This window comes from Acomys russatus, chromosome 22 (genome assembly GCF_903995435.1).
Source record: "Acomys russatus chromosome 22, mAcoRus1.1, whole genome shotgun sequence".
In the NCBI taxonomy this organism is placed as follows: Eukaryota; Metazoa; Chordata; class Mammalia; order Rodentia; family Muridae; genus Acomys; species Acomys russatus.
Genome location: NC_067158.1, coordinates 55,907,208 through 55,926,591, shown reverse-complemented (window position 1 = coordinate 55,926,591; position 19,384 = coordinate 55,907,208). Strand labels below are relative to the sequence as shown.

At 44.7% G+C, this 19,384-nt stretch overlaps 1 protein-coding gene across 1 annotated transcript in view; it reads left to right on the top strand.

The window, feature by feature from the left end:
- Positions 1-19,384, top strand: part of Atp8a1 (ATPase phospholipid transporting 8A1) — a 187,102-nt gene that overhangs the window by 151,330 nt on the left and 16,388 nt on the right. Inside the window, exons 30-33 of the mRNA XM_051165287.1 lie at positions 2,940-3,018; positions 7,046-7,107; positions 12,377-12,433; positions 13,148-13,255. Of these exons, the coding sequence (XP_051021244.1) occupies positions 2,940-3,018; positions 7,046-7,107; positions 12,377-12,433; positions 13,148-13,255 (306 nt within the window). The remainder of the gene's footprint in view (positions 1-2,939; positions 3,019-7,045; positions 7,108-12,376; positions 12,434-13,147; positions 13,256-19,384) is intronic.

Here is a 19,384-nt window from a genome sequence, read left to right as displayed (position 1 = left end):
CCACGCATGAGAGAGATCGTGCAGTATTTGACCCTAAGCACCTGGGCCACCTCAGTTACTATAATATTTTCCGGTTCCACCCACTTCCCTTCTAGGTTCATAGGCTCATTCTCCTTTAAGGCTGAATGGAATGCCAGCATGTAAGTGCACCACATTTTTAACGCCCGTTTATTTGCTGGTGGACACGTGAGCAGATTCCATGGCGTGGGTTCCTACTCTACCTAACGCACCATAGGCTACTGTCATCTCCTCTGTTCCGTGATATTTCATCGTTCCAGCAACAAATCATTTGGCGTGACTTACGTTCCTGCAAGTGTATCTTTTAAAATGTTTCTACACTAAGCATTATGTAATGCTTCAGGCTTCCGGTTAGTGTAACTGAGAGGAGGAGTGTGAAATGCCAGCAACGAAGGTGGATGCCATTTTAAAACTCTAATATTATGTCTTTGAAAATGAACATAGTGACCTTTTCCTGATTCATTTCCAATTAATTTAGTGCATGCTTAATAGTAAATTAATGGCAATTACATATTTTATTACAATTCAGTGTTTTGAACTTACAGGCATTTAGCATAAGAACTTTTAATATGTATTAATTCACAAAGCTCATTAGTGCTATTTATTCTTAGTATACCAAGAACAAAGTGAAATGTCTGTTTTGGTGTCTCTGTACCACACTCCATAAACGATAATGTTGCATTTATAACCAAGAAGTTATTCTTCTTCTGAGGCTCAATCTTCGTGAACGTACAGCACGGGTGTCTAGCAGCACACATGCGTTTAACGTGAGAGCTTCAGGTTAAAAACTGAAGCTAAATTAACCAAAAGATCAAACAGCCCAGCTTGCTTCATCTCTGCTACCAGTTCTGAAATGTATTTCTAGTCTTGCATTCTTTTAAAGTTTTCTTTTTATAATTTATAGTGTCTAGGCTAATATTTTAATGTTTGGGGTTTTTTAAAGTTATTTATTTAAAACAATTTGTATCAAATTCTCCCCACGTTACTGCCATGGTTTTCGTTAGCCATGGCGGACATTTTCAAATGATGGGACGCTGCAGTCAGGGCAGATGCAGTAGTCATGAGCTCGTGCTCTCCCGCAGAAGCATTCTGGCAGCCAAGTGCAGCCTGGTGCCCTAGCAGCGGATCTTACCAGCCTGGTGGGTTTCTACCAAGCTCAGCTACAGTTCCTTGCATCCCATAGTGTGGACGCTGTGGCGCTCCCTCATGTGAGCTTCCCCGCCACAAATGCGGCTCGTGCCTCTCGAGCAAAAGTATACATTGATCCTTCCAGGATGACCCAGTCGTTCCTGAAAAGCCACACCCTCTCATGCTCTGCACACAGGGCAACACGGCCACAGTTTTGTGGTCAGGAAAAGGTAGTGTGCAGTGTTGATGGAAGGGTGACTTTGTCCTTCTGTCTTTTATCATTTTGGAAAAAAAAAAAAAAAACCCTCGTTATCTTAGAGGCTTAGAAAGTCTCCAGGGTTGCCCAGTTCCCATATCCCTTTGGGTATGGATTTAGCCTATGTAGTCAGTTTGCCATCTATTTTTCTAAGGCTTACAGACTTTTGGCAAATGATTTCAGTGGCACTGTTTGAGTGAATCCCATCTAAATGTTTTAAAATTCCAGGAACAAATGGTTACAAAATGCACAGTTGTCTACACAGCGGTCGCCGAGGCTCCCTAGTGTGGAAGCCTTGTTGCCGTGAATGACCAGGCTTGCGTTTGTTATGGTAAAGAGGGGTCGGAGGTTCTGAGGTCACGACAGGGGTTAAAGGATTAGCGTGTGACAATAAGCATCAGTCAGGAAAATGGAAAAGTAGAACTAATTTTTCTTGCACCCACCTGTGCTTTCTGTCAAATGAAAACTTGCAGTGGTGACATAGTGAGGAGAGGCGACAAAGGTTAATGAGCAACACAAGTTCAGATGTGTAAAGTACTGGAGCGTAAATTGGATCATACAGTCCAGCGTGGCTGGGTGAGCTAACCAAGGAGATTGAGATCACAGTGGAAAATTTTGGGAGGCAGGCAACTTAATTTCTCTTGTTTGAACAGCTTAAAACTATTAATACACGCCGATTGTATTTAACATTTAAGCTTCGTTTGCAAGAAGCCATTTTAAATGGCGAAACTACAGCTGTTCCAAGGCTCATAAGGATTCTAAGCAGTTTTCGATAACTTAATCTTTCACATTCGTGTTAGGAAAAAGTCCCGATGATGCCTTCGCTTCTCTCTGTAATACACAAGACGTAAAACGTAATGGCTGTTAACTGGCTGTAGAGATTGTCCGAAACGTGGTACACATAGATGTTAAACAATTGCAGACGCCTTCGATAAATTCCGACATAGTCACAATACCCTATTCTAATGAACATATAATCTAAGTGCTAGATTCTGTGATTTTTTTTTTTTACAGTGTATGCGTGTGCGTGCCTATTGTGAGAGAGAGAAAAGCGTTATATATTTGTACCACAGAAACATTTACTGAGTAGAAGGGAAGGAAAAAAAGTGGGGGAGGATTTCACAGCCAGTCTTTTAAAGGTCTATTCTTCTAGAATTATGAAAAGAATTCCAGTGTAAGAAACTCCAGGCTCTGCGTCAGTTATTAGATTTCACACACACACACACACACACACACACACACACACACACACACACACACACACCTTTGGCTGGCAGAAATTTAAACTTTTGATAGTGGATTTTTTTTTTAAGTAGGAAAAAAAAAGTGAAGCTGAAAAAACATCTTGAGAAATATAAAAATAAATAAATGACCCATGAACATCTAAGGCAGAGAATGTCTGTCAGTCCTATTAATTCACAGTGGTGGCCCAGCAGAAACACATTTTGTGCATCTAGCGCGTAGATAAAAAGAAAGGTCAGAGGTCACGGCGCGAGTTTATCGCAAATGGTTCTCATGGATTCTTGTTTTCCCTCAGGTTTTCTGGGTTCATTGTTTGAATGGCCTCTTCCACTCGGTGATTCTGTTTTGGTTCCCGCTAAAAGCCCTTCAGTATGGTAAGTAGAAAGACTATGGATGCAAAGAGGCGGGTGCCTCGCCATTTTAGGAAAGTGACTCACTGTCCTACACGCTCAGAGTTAGAGCAGTGCTTCCTTCGTTGGGCTGTGCCTTGGTCTAAAATGTGTGCCTCCAAAAGTCGTCGCCACAGTAGAGGTTTTTATTATGCCATTAGGAGCCAACTGATTTAGTCTGTGCAAAGCCTTCTTCTTCACTTCCCTTGCTTCCCAAACTTGCAGACTTTAGGACATTTTCCCCCTTTGCAAACATATACTGTGAAGATAATAAGGCTAATGTCTTATGTCATCTATTTATTGTACTTATGAGGCTCATTGGAGCATTTTCAATTGAGCCTGGTCAGTTGTGCTAGCATTTTTCAGGTGAACTTGCACTGACATTTTTATTTTAATGTGTCTTCCCCCTGCATCTTGAAGTGTGCACTTTTTCTCTGCTAGTTTCAAGGGAGTGATTTTTATCCCATCAGTTTTGAAAGAGAGGATCACGGTATACTTCCCACCTACATAAAAAAAAATGACATTAAAAAAAAAAATGACGTAGCCATTCTAGGAGGCAAGGATGTCTGTCATGCCTAGCTTGATGCTTCTGAATCCCAGAGCAGACCTTTTCCCTGGGGTGTTAAGAAAGATGGCGGCTCTTCAGTGCTGTGCCCAAGGCTGCAAGAGTGAAAAACATTGGCTCACTCTCCTCTCAGTTAGCCGCTGGTCCTCCCTAAGGACAGGCACCCCCCATCTGTGACCGCATGGCTGTTAGCATGACACCACACAGCTTGCTCTTGTCCCCCTGCACCTCCTTTAACCCAGGTTTCCAGAATGACCTTGACAAAACCAAGCACCTCAAGGCTTTCTGCGTTTGCAACAAAAACCCCCACTTCCAGGCCACTTCCCCCAGTCCCTTTGTCACCCTTTGTCACCCTCACATCCGCACACGACTTGCCTAGCCCGTTGGGTTGTTTTGGTCTCTCTGCATCGTCTTCCTCCTCTGAGCTTTAGCAGGCTGAGGGGTATGAGTCAGTTTGGAGGTGCTCGCTCTACTTAGAACAGTGCCTCAGAGGTGCCCAGTCAGCTGCAGGTGAGTTACTGCGTCTCACAGCATGAATACGTAAGTGTTACCGAGGAGGTGGTGGTGGGTCCCTGCCCTAGCCAAGACTTGAGTCTCCTTTGCTAATTATTCAGGAAATTATAACTGTAAATACTACTCAAGTTCAAGGCCACGGCAATGGCTTGTTTTCTTTTAAGGTACAATTAAGTTACTGCAACATTTCACAGCTCAGTGGCTTTTCGTACCTTCATTGGACCATGAGAATGTCGCCATCATATAATGCCATAGCGTCTCATCACCCCAGAAAGAAATCCTGTGCCCATTAGCAGTCACTCCCCGATGCTTCCTAGGCTCCGTCCGCACAGCCCTTTGAAACCACTAAGTTCTCTATCTCTAGGAGCCTTCCTGTTGTGAGCATGGCGTATAAGCAGAACGGTATGCCTTAGGTTGGCCGTTCCGCTCTGCAGGACCAATCAGTTCTTCATCCCCTCTATAATAGTCCACTGTACAGATATACCAGACTTTACATATTAATCAGTTGATGGACATTGTGTTGTTTTTGCTTTTTGAAGCAATCAGATACTGAAATCCAAAATACAATCCAGGATGACCTTAGATAAATTCACAGGGTAAAGTTAGTTTCCAAGGCATAAAATCAGCATAAGAATGACAAGCAAGGCGCCACTAACCCTTGAAACACTACTTCAACACTCTAAACTAGAAAGGGCAAATTTACTATCAAAAACAAGCCAGACAAAACAGCATATAATATACTTAACCATGCCAGATCTCCTGCTGCGTCTACCCGGGAAACAGTCCACGTCAGTGTGCTCCAGCCCAGCCGTGCCCAGCAGCTGCTGCCTGTGGAAACCAAACCCAGACAAGTCTAGAAGGCCCTTGGCTTTTTCCTCAAAGAATGAGTTGTAGGTAGCACAGACTTTGTGCTACCAATTTGATGTTCAGGGATTTGCAACTGCTGTGCCTTTTCCCCACATCTAAGTGAGCCTCAGAGACTGAGAGCTTGTTTTGCTTTGAAGGGAAGGAAGGAAAGGAGTGTATAAAAATATCCAATACAAAACATAATCAGCAGTTTTAGTGGAAAAATTCCAAGAGTTACCTAAGAGGTTTTAAACCTTGAGAGCTCTGGGGAGTCCATGGAGTTAAAAGTGTGAGTATTTATAAATTTGTATAACAGTAAGTCCATTTCTTGTCATTTTCAGTTATGATACAAACTCAGTGGGATGTAAGTTGGCAAAAGCAGTGGCCGAGAGGCAGTGCTGGTCCTTGCATTCTCCACTGCTGTCTGCCGGTTCATTTCTTAAGGAACTGTAGGCTGGTCCTCTGATTAACTCTCCAGCTTTGGTGTGTCTGGGTCGGGTTCTGAGAGGCAGGCTGGCCAGGCACGAAGGCAAGTCAGCTGTGGTCAGAGCTCAGCAGCTTGCTTTGTGGGGAAGGTTGTTGACATCATGAGTGGAGCCGCTGGCTTCCGCCAGATCAACCAGTCCTGCATGGTGCAGTGTGACCAGTGGATCTTAATGTAACAAAGTACACTGAGGAGGTTCGCCATGCAGGCAACTAGCATGGGGCGAGGGGCTCAGTGGTTAAGAGCACTGAGGGCTCCTCTTCTAAGAGGACTTGGGTTCAACTCCCAGCACCCACGTGGCAGCTCACAGCTGTGTGTAACTCCAGGATCCAACATCCTCACACAGACATACATACAGGCAAACCATGGATGCACATAAAATAAAAATAAATAAATTATTGAAAACAAACACCAAAAAAGCACCTCTATCTCTTTAAAAAAGCTACTTGTTGAGTTTTTATGTAGTATAAAAGAATTATTGGAAGAGATTTCCAAAATAAACACAAACCACACCCATTGTAACTCCATGTATATCTCTACAAAGCCATATTTTTCTGAACTGTTGTAAGCAAAGCAACATTTGAGAGCCCAGCTGTATTCTGTTAAATTCTGGACATTAAGGAGATTAATGTAAAACAATGCCAATTTTCTCACTCATTTTTGTTTAGGAAAATAGTTATTTTTTCATAAAATGTGTTTATATGACTTTGCAGTGAGCTTATTACTATTACTTTTAGATGAGAGATTTGTTGTTGTTGTTGTTGTTAATGTTCTGTTTTGAACTTCTAACTTGGTAAATACTGATAGCTATGAAGGATGGAAGCTTCTGGGAGCCCTCAGTCATTTCTGCGTGAATCCAAAGATCAAAACTGAGAGCCAGTGACTTAACAGTCATCAGGGCTGTTGCCTCGCCTCAGACAGGCGCATGAAATGTGTGTGAACCTTAAAACCCGCCAGACTGAGGAGCTTCTCGCTGCCTTTCTGAAAGGAGCTGAGGTCACTGGGAACTGAGAACCACTCTTTTGATTGCTTGGTAGGCCCTTCATCTACAGTTATTTTCTTAATCATCCCTACAATAACAAAGAACTTGAAGTTTTTTTTTTTTTTCCAAGAAATCCAGTCAGGACCTCAAAGAACCCTGTGCCTGGCGTCAGGTTAGCGGCCCTTTGTTTCTGAGCGTGGTTTCTCACCGATCCCTGTTGGCTCCCATGATAACAGCTTTGTTGAAAAGGTTCCCGAGACTCTTGCTGATCCTGCCGACAGCCTCCTGTGTCAGCACCCAGACCACCACATCCTGTCAATGCCCAGAGCTTTCAGCTTTCCAAATGACTGAGAGTTCAACCTTTTCTATGTATTTGCTGATTTTCACCTTGTGGATTCTAAGGATCGGTTAGCAAGTCAGATTCACCTCTGCTTCCGGTGGACTCTTAGAATGTGGTGTTTAATTTTGTGGCCCATCTGTAGCATCCTTGTGAGGGACAGCGGCATGGCCCCACTGGGTGCCTCTAGGATCTTCCTGTGCTCAAAATGACGAAGCGGCTTCCTCTTTTCCAGGACTTTCCTTTGTTTTTTTCTCTAACGGGTTTCCTCCTCTTTTCTTGTAGGCACAGTATTTGGAAATGGGAAAACCTCGGACTACCTGCTTCTGGGAAACTTCGTTTATACTGTGAGTTCAGCCCCTTTGCCTATTTTTGTCTAAAGCCACCGCCTTTCTTCTCTGCCCGCTTCCCTTTTGGACTGAAATGGGGGGGGGGGGGCAGGGAGTAGAGGTTCCAGTTTAAGGGTCATTTGCAGGGTAAGGCATTTGGACCGGTAAGAGCTTTCTACTTAAGGTTTTGTTGGGTTTGTTTAGTGTGCTTTTGTGTTTGTTTGTTTGTTTGTTTGTTTGTTTGTTTGTTTGTTTGTTTTCATTTTGAGATAGGACCTCACTGTGTAGCCCAGGCTGGCCTTTAACTCAGATTCCTCCCAGCTCAGCCTCCCAAGTGCCAAGAATGCTTATCAGGAGCATTTGTACCACCATACCTGCTCTTTTTAGCTACAATTCAGATTTAGTGACTTTAAAAGATTTCTGTTACTTTGATTTTCAGTGTTCCCTCCTTATCCCTACTACCTTTTCCCTCTCCCTATTTTTCCCCTTTACTTTTTAACTTTCTCCTCAAATTTATCTTACTGCCATTGCATATATAATATTTCTTCTGCCGAATTTTATCCAAGTATTCTTAGTGTGTAAGCAATGAGTTCTCTAGAGGCTCGAGCTAACTAACAGAGTGAGCTGGGGCTGGAGCTCAGTGGTTAGAAGCACTGGCTGCTCCCGAGGAGGGGTTGGTTCCCAGCGTCCACATGTTGCCTCACAACAACCTGTAACTCCAGATCCAGAAGGTTTCTACACCCTCTTCTGTCCTTGGCAGGCACCAGGCACACTATTGGTGTACATACATGCATGCAAGCAAATACTCAAACACATCTAAGAAAATTTTATTTATTTAGGTTAAGTATGAGTGACCTGCGGGCTTATCAAACACTTCCCCCCAACAGCTGCCAGGGAGCCAACAAGCTCCTCTCACGGCCACTAAGATCCCAGAGAACACGCAGACCGTTTTTCTCTTAAAAGTCAAGAGGACTGTGGAGTCCTAGTGCCCACGCTCACACAGCTGCCATCCCATGCCCAGTTATTCCCCCCGAATCCTGCCGTCTGTGCCCAGCATGCCTCACTCACTAACTCACCCACTCTCTCACCCACGCCTCTTCAGCCTCTGCGTGGAGAACGTGTGGCCAGTCACCTGGCCACTGTGACAACGGTGTTCAAAGGCCGTGCTGAGCCTGAGCGTGGCTCAGAGAAGAAGATATGTGCTCGGCGTGCGTGAGGCTCAGGCCCAGGCACTGAAAAATAAAATATGCAAATCTCAGCTGCTGGGACACGGAATTGGTAGGACATGAACTCTCAACTTGACAGCATCTAGAAGAGGGTTTAATAAGGAACTATCTAGATCCAGTTGGCCTGTGAACATATACATACATACATACATACATGCATACATACATACATACATACGTATACACTTACATATATATATATATATATATATATATATATATATATATGAATGAATTGTCTTGATTGATGATTGAGGTGGGAAAACACACCATGTCTGTGGTTAGCACCACTTCACGGGTTGGGCTTTGCTTTGTATACAAATAGAGAATTCTCTATCTCGGCACTTGACTGTGGCTATGATGCTGGAAGGTCCTGCCTTGATTTCCCCATAACAATGACTGTAACCTGGAGTCATAAAAAGGACCAAATCAAAATGCCTCTATTTTGCTTATAGGTGAGGTATTTTATCACAGCAATAGAAGTTAACAGTCAGTTAGACAAAGGGTTCAGGTTTGGGAAAACCTTGGGATTTCTTTCCACTGATGTTTTCCCACTGACACAATAAAAGAAAAACACAACCATGTTTGAGGATTGGCATTTTTTTATAGCATGAATGCCAAAACAGAACTGTGTAAACACTTATGCAAGTAGGTGGAAAGGAACCACAGTTTATATTATGGATGTCTTTGGGGACACATTAAATCTCAGTTCTCAGGAGAGTGCTTTTTTTTTTAATTTTGTCACTTATTAGAGACTTTATGTACCTTAACCTAACTCATATTCACTAATAAGAGTTTGATGTCCACAGATATTAATAATACTTTACCACCACATATCCTGCTGAGAAAGCCCAACTGTACCCCTGTACCACTGTGCCTTAATTTTCCAACCCTGCTGGAAAGTGTCTCAACATGTACTGTACCAAACCATGAAAGTAGGATCGGACACTATGGGCACTGGCAGTCACCAGTGCAAGGCCAGAAATACACTTCCAGTGCTCACACCCATAGCTTCCTTGACTCACAATATTTCAGGTTTTTACAGGCAGTTATAAATGGACTACAATACTATGAGCACTGGTCTAAGTGTTTTGTATTCAGCGTTTTCATCAAAAAAACAACACTATGAGGAAGATGTTTTTGTTGAGTTTTCATCACTGCATGTAAATACCTGAGTGAACCAACTGAAGAGAAAGGGTTTATTTGCTCACAGTGTCAAAGATGTCAGTACATTATGATGGGAAGACAGGGTGGTTAGTTTTTTGTTTTTTGGTTTTTTGTTTTGTTTTGTTTTTTTTGTTGTTGTTGTCAGTGTGTTTTTATTATTTTTTATTTTTTAATAGTTTATTCATATTACATCTCAATTGTTATCCCATCCCTTGTATCCTCCCATTCCTCCCTCCCTCCCATTTTCCCCCTACTCTCCTCCCCTATGACTGTGACTGAGGGGGACCTCCTCCCCCTGTATATGCTCATAGGGTATCAAGTCTCTTCTTGGTAGCCTGCTATTCTTCCTCTGAGTGCCACAAGGCCTCCCCATCCAGGGCACCTGGTCAAATATGGGGCACTAGAGTTCGTGTGAAAGTCAGACCCCACTCTCCACTCAACTGTTAGTCTTGCATGTGACTAATCACATTCTAATTGATGTAAGAAGTGCCACTTGTGGACGTATGGGCCTGGGCTGCATAAGACAGGTAGCTCACGTGACGGCACACTCCTGCAATCCCAGCACTCTGTGAGTTCGGGGCCAGTCTGGTCTACAAAGTGAGTCCACGACAGCCAAGGCTACACAGAGAGACCCTGTCTCGAAAAACAAGAGAGAGAGAGAGAGAGAAAGAAAGAAAGAAAGAAAGAAAGAAAGAAAGAAAGAAAGAAAGAAGACAGGTAGCTGGATGTGAGACAGAGCAGCCCTCTAGTCTCTCCTTCAGTTCCTGCCTGCAGATTCCTGCCCTGCGTTCCTACCCTGACTTCCCTCCAAGATAGACTATAACCTGTGAAATGAAACAAACCCTTCCTCCCCAGGTTGCTTTTTGCTGTGGTGTTTATTATAGCAACGGAAAGCAAACTAGAATGGAAATTGGTACCAGAAGTGGGGCCTTACTGTAACAAACCTTACCATGTCGTTTGGGGGTTGGGAGGGGAGGACAGAGTATTGTAGAGCTTCAGGCTGGAAAAGACATTGAGTGCTCCAGAGCTTAATGGGCCCTTCAGTGAGAGCTTGGGACATACAAAGCACAGAGAGTGATGCTGGCTTATGAAGTGTCAGGGGGAAGCTATAGAGACCCCTGAGTCATTAGTATAAAATTTTGAATGTAAAAAGCTGCAGTTTCTGGTCAGCTGGGGCCGAAAGAATCAGCTGTGATGAGCAAGAGGGCCGGCATGGCTGAAGCAAAGCTTTGCTAGGACGATGGGACAGTTGACACTGGTTAGGTGGGCCTGCAATTTCACATCGGTGATTGCTAAGAAGCCAGCATCATTGGGATGAAATCCTCTGGGAAGTATTTCGGGATGTATTTCTTTGGGGTTAGCATGCAGGTGTGGGACCAGAGAGCAGCCGAGGCTGGGCACTGTGAGAGAGGACTAACGTCCCCCTTAAGGCAGCCCCGCAGAAGCTGTGGTTGAAGATGCAGCTTCAGTTGAGGTGGAGACTCAAGAACCGAAGGGTTCCTACAAAGAAACTGAGGCTTAGGACTGAGAGAGGCCACTGGTGAAGCTCAGTGTCGATCACAGTGGAACCCACAGGCTGTTAGAGATGCCAGGACTCTGAGATGACCACCACAGAGGAGTGCGCGGGAGGTGATGGTGGGATGGAGACACTGACACGGTGGCAGCCTCGAAGCAGCCAGAGAGAGAGTGCGCTCACAGGCTTCCTCGTTTTCCTCCTGTTTTTCTGTCTGGCCCTCTCCTCACCTGACGGACACATTTAGAGTGAGTTTCCCTTTAGACAACCCCAGAGTGGTTTACTAGTCTCCTGGGTAGCTCTCGGTCCACTCACGCTGACAACCAAGATGAGTCTTCAGAGGAGGGGAGCCTTAACTGTTCTAGTTTCAGTTTGAAGGAGCTGAAAATACTGGCAAATGAACCTTAACTGAAGCAGCCTGTCACGTGACTCCAAGGCGGATGCATCTAACCACTGCTGTGTTCATATGTGAGACGCAGAGCAGTCAGGGTAGCTTTTGGTGCCTGGCTTCGGGATTACCTTTCTTGAGGGAAGATAGGGTTTATCTCACTTACCTGTCGTTGTTTATCATTGGAGAAAGCCAGGACAGGAACTCAAACAGGGTGGAAACCTGGAGGCAGGAGCTGATGCAGAGGCCATGGAGGGGTGCTGCTTCCGGGCTTGCTCAGCTGAGCAAGCTGGGGACCACAGACCCAGGGGTGGCCCTGCCCACAGTGGGCGGGGCCTTTCCACAGCTATCACTTATTAAGAAAACGCCCTACAGGATTCCTCCCCTATGGTCTGATTTAATGGAGACATCTTTATCAGTTGAGGTTCCTTCCTCTTAGATGACTTCAGCTTGTGTCAAGTTGGCATACGCTAGCCAAGACAACCATGGAGTCAGCATGGTGTGTGTTTCCAGAAGTGGCTTGCTCTCATATCCCCCATTTGCAGAGTTACATGTACATAAAGTCCAAGAGTGAAGACTTAGGTTCCTAAACACCTAGTTGTTTTACTTCTATAATTTATCTTTAAATCCAGGAAGTGAGCTTTTTAGCAAAAAAAGATTCCGTTAAAGTAAGAGCAAAACCCCAGGTTTGCATAAGCACACACTATCGCTGTTTGTGAATTGTACAGAACACAGATGGCAGTACCCTCTGTAGCCTCCTTGACACACACACATGGAGGCTTTGAGGGTGAGCAGAGGTGGGAGAGGACAGCAGAAGCCATGCAAATGGCAGCTCTTGTCACGCCCTAATGGGAGCCACTCACCTAGTCCGTGAGTTTGGTGAACACGTAGCTGGCTTAATTCAGACCCGTTTCTTCTATGGAATTCTGTGTGTCCCTTGATTGACCATGGTACCTATGGAGACAGAGTGACATTTTCCCTTTCTGTTTTCAGTTTGTAGTGATAACAGTGTGTTTGAAGGCTGGACTGGAAACCTCATATTGGACTTGGGTAAGAATATCTCTAGTTGCATGTCTCTTACAAAGCCTGCGGCTGTGGAGCACTGGGCACAGGGGGAGAGGAGCTGGGGGTTGTGGGTGGAAAACACTGAATTGCACAAGTTTATCACTGAGACCTCTCGAGCCTTTAACTCAGTATCATACGCCGTTACCTCCTCAACATGAGGGAGACGGTCGTACTTGAGTACCTTTGCTTGGAGGCATCCCCAGACTGGTGTTCCACACAGACCTATTAGAAAACAGTTCTGAAGAGCAGTTGAATCAGTGAGAGATCTGTCTTCAGATGCAAACACACAGTCTACATAAAATACGTTCCACTTTCAGCACGTTAGTTTTGCAGCCTGCCCACTTCCATGCAGTGAGACTCAATAAAGAAAACAAAATTGCAGTTGATGCCCCAGAGAGAGATGGGAATGAGGAAATTTAGATTTGACACCCCTAGTCCTACACGTAATGTTCTCCCATGTGTCCGCCATCTTTGAGGAAGAACACACAGAACAAAGACAAAAAAGAGGGGAAGAGAGAGAAATGTTAGACAGCAGTGATGGAGATTACTGAGCGAGTGCATACCATTGCGCGCAATTCCAGGAGCTTGTATTTCTCTGAATTTGATACAGATCAGAAGAGACTCTGTGACTGTTTCAGCAGTGTCTGTATGCGTGGCTGGTTGGGAGTGTCTTGACCCAGATTTCCTTCCTCCTCGCAGTTCAGCCACATTGCCATCTGGGGCAGCATCGCACTGTGGGTGGTGTTCTTCGGAGTCTACTCATCCCTGTGGCCCGCGGTTCCCATGGCCCCTGATATGTCTGGAGAGGTAATGTGTGTGTGCGCTGTGGACTCACAACCCAGCGGAACCATAGAGATGGGTATCCATTAACGAGCCTTCGCCCTACCCAGCATGACTTTCCACGTTGTGGGTCTCCACTCAGCTAGCATTTGACCACCCTCAAATGCCACAGGCGGGAGAGATAAATCTCCAACCAGTATTTTAAACTTCAACATTTAACTTAAATCTGACTTAGCCTTTCATAAACATAACTGGAACAATAAAATATGGCTGTAGGGAACTTGAATTTTGTCACAGATACCCGTATAGGAGAGGCCACTCTAAAAACTAGACCATAAATCCATCTAGGATAAGAGGTTTAAGGAAACGGTATGGCTCCTTCTATGGGACAATCTGTCATTCCTTCTGTTGTCTCTCATTCCAAAAAGAAGTCAGCCATCACTAGATTAAATGCACTTTTCAAGTTGTCTTAATGACATCAGTTTGACTTTTCCTTTTGAAGGAATTGAGGCACACGGCACCCTGGCCCTTCCCTTACTCCGTTTTCAGTTCTGTCTTTCAGTTTCTTGTTACACTGGGAGGAACTGAGTTATTAGGTGTTCATGGGAGAGTGTCAAAAGACACCCCCTGTCCTTCAGAAGAGGGTCCAGCAGTAGGAAGGTTTATGATTTCAATTGCAGGAAATTTGACATAAAATGTATAAAAGAAAATGTGGAAAACATTTCGGGATTTCCTGTGACCGCACAGTAACTTGCAAATCAAGGTAATGTGAGCCCTGTTGCGGGCTGTTGTTTCGCCGTGTTCGCAGGAACCCTCCCCGGTGGTTTGCAAGTATTCCCTGCCTGTAAGTCGGCCTGAGTGCCCTTCACTTTTGACAGTCTGGTTTATAGATCATTTTCATGAAATTTGATCTGACAGCACCCTGCTTTTCATAAATTAACAGAATGCAGACACTTTAAAAAAAATTGTGGCTAGATTTATTAAAGAGAGAGGGGGAGGGAGGGAGAGAGAGAGAGAAAGAAAGAGAAAGAGAGAGAGAGAGAGAGAGAGAGAGAGAGAGAGAGAGATTATGTACTATTACAGGAAAACCAGATGCGCCTGCTCTTCCATCCAAAAACAAAAAAAACAAAAAACGTGAAGGCATCTTTTGAAACATGCACTGTGAAGCCTAGAAATTTTGCAGCATATGTTTTAAAGAGAGCAGAGAGAAAGCTGCGAGTGTACCTCCTCTTTGCCTTGGTTTCCAAGTCTCTTTTCCGGAAGAGAAGATGTTCCACGTATGTGACGATGTGCATCTCCGTACTCTGCTGCCTCTGCTGTGTAGGAAACCCAGTTCTGCTGTGTCCCTGTGTTGTGATGTCTGCCTGGACCCGTTTTCCCTGAGGTCAGTTCTAACTGAACCTCTTTTGCTGCACATTAAGTCAGCTTCATTCACCTTATTCCCTCTTGTTTATTTAATCTTCAAAATGAATACCACAGAAGATTCTGAGACACCCCACCTCTGCACCCCGATCACTTAAGCAACTGTGGCTCATGAGTCTGATGACAAGGACTGAGTTTCTGACCACCTACTTCTAGGACAAGTGTAAAGCATGGTTGGCTTTTAGCCAACCAAATATAATTCTGCGCCTGCCTGTAGAATTCCTGGTATTACCCAAAACAGAACTTAATATTGTCTCTTGAGATGCACAGCAGAGCAGTGTTTAATTCAAAGTGAAATGAGTGTCAGTAACTCCGTCACGTTTTTGTACCCTTCGTGGACAGTGGGGACTGCTAACGGGAGTTCTGCTTCTTCCTGCTGTATGACTACTGCGACTTTGGATAAAGTATTCACATAGCTGGAGCTCCATTGAAGATGGGGACTGAATTAGTTCAGCTGTAGGCTTTACTAGCTTGTCCAAAACATGTCAGCTGCGCTTATCCAAGGAAAAGATTGATTCTTTACATTATGTTGCACTTCGGTGCCTGTCACATAGTTTGATGTGTGTGTGTGTGTGTGTGTGTACATGAGTGTATGTGTGTTCAAAGGAAGCTTATCTCCAGCTAAGGGTTTCATAGAAATGCCATCCGTGTTGTCAAACATAGGTGGTGCCCGTTTGTTTCTTGAGCAGTGGGGTAATGAGAGCCCATGTGCTCAGTTTGTAACATTTTGTGATAAGTACAGTCACCGGTTGTAGTAAAACTCAAATCGTTTCAGAAGGAAGTGATTTCTCAGGTGCATGGAAATTTTACAAATTCTGTGTTTTAATTGAGACTGCAGACAACACACACACACACACACACACATGTTCATTTTGTGCCAATGTTTATGTCTCTTCACAGCTGAGCAAAAGTTGGCTGATCGTCTTATATCTTGTTTATTTATTTATTTATTCATAACAAAGTCATTGCCGCATATATATGGCAGGGCGTTGTTGTAGGTAGCTGCAGGCAACACTGGCTGGCTTGACAGGCGCTGTACAGTACACATGGTGAAATACCACCCAGGACAAACCCAGAATGTAGGGCTGTTTCACAGGGCCCCTGACAGTGTGTAATAACTTCCTGTCACCACCAATAGCGAGGTTACCAGGGTCTGGCTCAGAGAGGAGTCCACATGCCCTTCAGTCTCATTCTTTCCTTCTCACAGCACTTCCTTCCAAGACTAAATTTTATACACAGGTGTGTTTTCAGTTGCCAAAAAGTTTAATATAGGCAGCCTCTAAGGTGACAGAACAGAAAATGGCATAGGCAGGCTTTGAAGGCCGAGGAACTCTGTGGCCTTAAAGAGGCAGTGACTGAAGAGAGGAACTACTCCGAAAGGCAGCCAAGATCCGGGAAGTGCCATAACACTAGTCACCCCAGTGCTGTTAAACACTAGCTTTCCCTCACGTACCTCTCTAAGACTCACACAGCCAGTGAGTGTGAAAAATGGCTACTGGGATTCTTGTGTGTCAGCCACTGTTCTAGGCACTGGATTCAGGAAGGACAGAAGTCACGCTCTCATTCCACTGACTTCTCTGGTAGAAGGAGAAAGACAATAGGTAAACAAGTGGGTGCACATGGACAGAGAAGTGCAGCAGATAAGGGTACCACCAGCCAGAACTCCCATGGAACCCTGAGGCTTCTGCTCATAGTCAGACAAAAAGCCATTGGAAGAGCCTGGAGCTCTAACCACATGGGCCCAGCACCCACCTCTCTTCGGCTCCTCTATAGAAACCTCACCTTCACCATGGCGGCGGAAACAGCCAGTAAAGTGCTTGCCACGCATAAGAACCCGAGTTCAGTCCCCAAACCCAAGGGGTTTTTGGTTGGTTGCTTGCTTGCTTTCTTGCCTGCTTGCCTGCTTAGGTTTTTAAAAGCCAGGTGTGGCGTGATATAATTCCGTGATTATAAACCCAACACTGGATGAGCTCCAGACCAAAGAGAGATCCTGTCTCAAAAGCCAAGGTGGACACTGCCAAAGAAATAACACTTAAGCTTATTTCTCTCACACACAAGTTATCTCTCAGATATACACACCTAGGCACGTGTACATAACTACATAAACATTTACACACACACACAAAATCCAATCTTCATATCCTAGCCTTTGACCTATTTTAATAACAAATTAGCTATTAGTGATAGCTAATAATCTCATTTTTTTTTTTTAAAGAAAAGCCAGGAAATACCATGTCATATGGTCAGACACTGTGTGGTTTCACTGATGTAGCAGGGCCCCATGTCCCACATACACTTAGAAACGCTCATTGGTGTTCACTTAGCGAGGAACCACAGCAGCGCTCTGACGTGGGTCCTAGCTCACACCTCACAGTCAGAGTGTCCCAGTCATCTCCTGGGGTCCTAAGAATCGGAGCTGCACTTGGAACCCGGCCTCTTCCTGCTGCCATAACCCCCGCATGTCCAATCACCTGTTCCATTTGAATTTCTTCCCTCCCCTTTCTCTCAACTCCATGCAGTCTCATCCCTCACCCTCATCGGCTGTCGGGCCTTAACCTTCATTTTAGTGCCTGTGCCATAGACCAAAGCCTTTATATTTATTTCTGCGTCCCACGTGAAGTGGCCAGTGGTGTCTGCAGGTGGCTGGCCTTGGCTGCCGTTGTCGGTGCCCACAGGGTTGTTTTATCCAGGCTCCCACAGCTTCTTCTCCTGTGGACCTGTCAGAAGGACCGTCCCCACAAGTCAGAGCTGAGCTAGCCCTTCGCTGCCTCCAGATTGGTGGTTCTTCGCTGGTGGGAAGGGCACATTCCTTTGTGGCTTTGCACTGTGTCTCTAACACACGCATTCTGTGTCCCTCCCCACAACGATGACCGAATGACAATGACTAACAAATAGCTCGGTGCCCCACACTACTGAAATACCTTTTTTTAAAAGAGTGATGACACTGGTGGGGAAAAACGGGTTCTATGAGGTTGGACAGCTGGAGGAAACTTTTTTATTTGATTAAATGTATTCATTTATTCATTTTATAGCCTTATCTCAGCCCCTCCCTCCTCTCCTCTAGGTCCCAACTTCTTCCCCCCTCCCCTTAGAAAAGATCATCCTGAATGAGTTAACCCAGACTCCAAAAGGCATACATGGTATGTACTCACCCATAAGTGGATATTAGCCATATAGTACAGGATGTCCATGCTGTAATCTACACACCCAAAGAAACTGGGGAAGTTTTAAAAAAAAAACAGTGTGACAAGCTTGGCTGCAAGTTTAAATATGTTGCTGTTTTCCTCTCCTCTCACAAATATGGTTGTGATTTAAGAAGGTGACTTTTTTTTTTTTTCAGAATTGGCTTGTATTTTTTTCACACCAGTACAACAGTTTATGGGTTGAGGCAGGCCCTGGGGAAAAGCGCTGTGCCCTATAAACATGGACAAGCCTGCTTTCCAGCCTTGTCTAGATAATGGCCCTGGGTATTTTTTGGAATTTCCAGAAGAAAAAAATTTTCCCGTCAAAATGAATAGTAAACCAGACTTTAAAAAAAAAAAAGGAAATAGAAAAGCAGCTATATCAAACTCTATCAAGGGTCATTTCACATTGGGGTTAATACCAGAAGCTGGCCTGGGGGGAAAAAACTTTTAAATTTATTATGGCTTTGCAGACACACACTGTAAAGTGCCCCCACCCCCAGCGCCATCTGTTTCTGCTCTTCCTGGCCTCGGGGATCTATAAAACTACTGAAGGAAATTGAAGTTAAGGAAAGAGCATGTGTTTTACAGAATTTCAGATCTCTTGATTGAGGTTCGTAAAGTCCGTCTGAGAAACAGTAAAAACTTTTGTTGGGCCCTTAGGTGTCACCCACATGAACTGCAACACTGATAAGATTTTCCTAAACTCTGCTGTTGCCTATTCCCAACATCATAAATCACACTTCATATGAGGAATTTCCTGCTTAAAATAGTCCTTATCCACCTATCAGCTCTTAATTACTAGACAGCAATATAATAACTTACTGAGTGTAAGTCTAGGACTCCTAAGGAGAGGCAGGGTTTTTAATCTGAGATTTACTATGTTAAGCCAAGTACCCGGGAGGGATCCACTCGCCTAAACTCCATCAGATGTCTGTGGGTGAGCTGAGAACAGTAGCTGTCACATCCAGGAAACCATGCCACTGGTCATAGCGCCCCTGTCCCTGATAGGAAATGAGACAACTGGTGGGTTGACACTCGGAAGCCCTTCTTGTTAAGAGAGGCATGTTGCCGGGCGCAGTGGCGTACGCCTGTGATCCCAGAATGTGGGAGGCAGAGGCAGGCGGATCGCTGTGAGTTCGAGGCCAGCCTGGTCTACAAAGTGAGTCCAGGACAGCCAAGGCTACACGGTGAAACCCTGTCTCCAAAAAACAAAACAAAACAGAACAAAAGAGAGAGACATGTCTAGGAATACAGAAGAGACGTGAGCACAGCAAACACGGTCCCGACTCAGGACCTCCGCACACGCTTTAAAGTCGGCATTCACCTTAGATCCGTGAAGAGATGTGGCCTTGCTTTTCATAACTACAGCACCTTTCCCTCAAATGCCGAGCAAGTGTCTAACTCATTGCAGGCTCTGTCTTAAAGAAGCAGAGAACAGAACGGCCCATAGATGGTCTCCTTGCTTTTCCATTGTAACTGTGAGCCAGATGTGGTCCACCAGATAATGGAGCAAGAGCAGAGGTGCGGCGTGCAGCAGAGTTCAGGTACT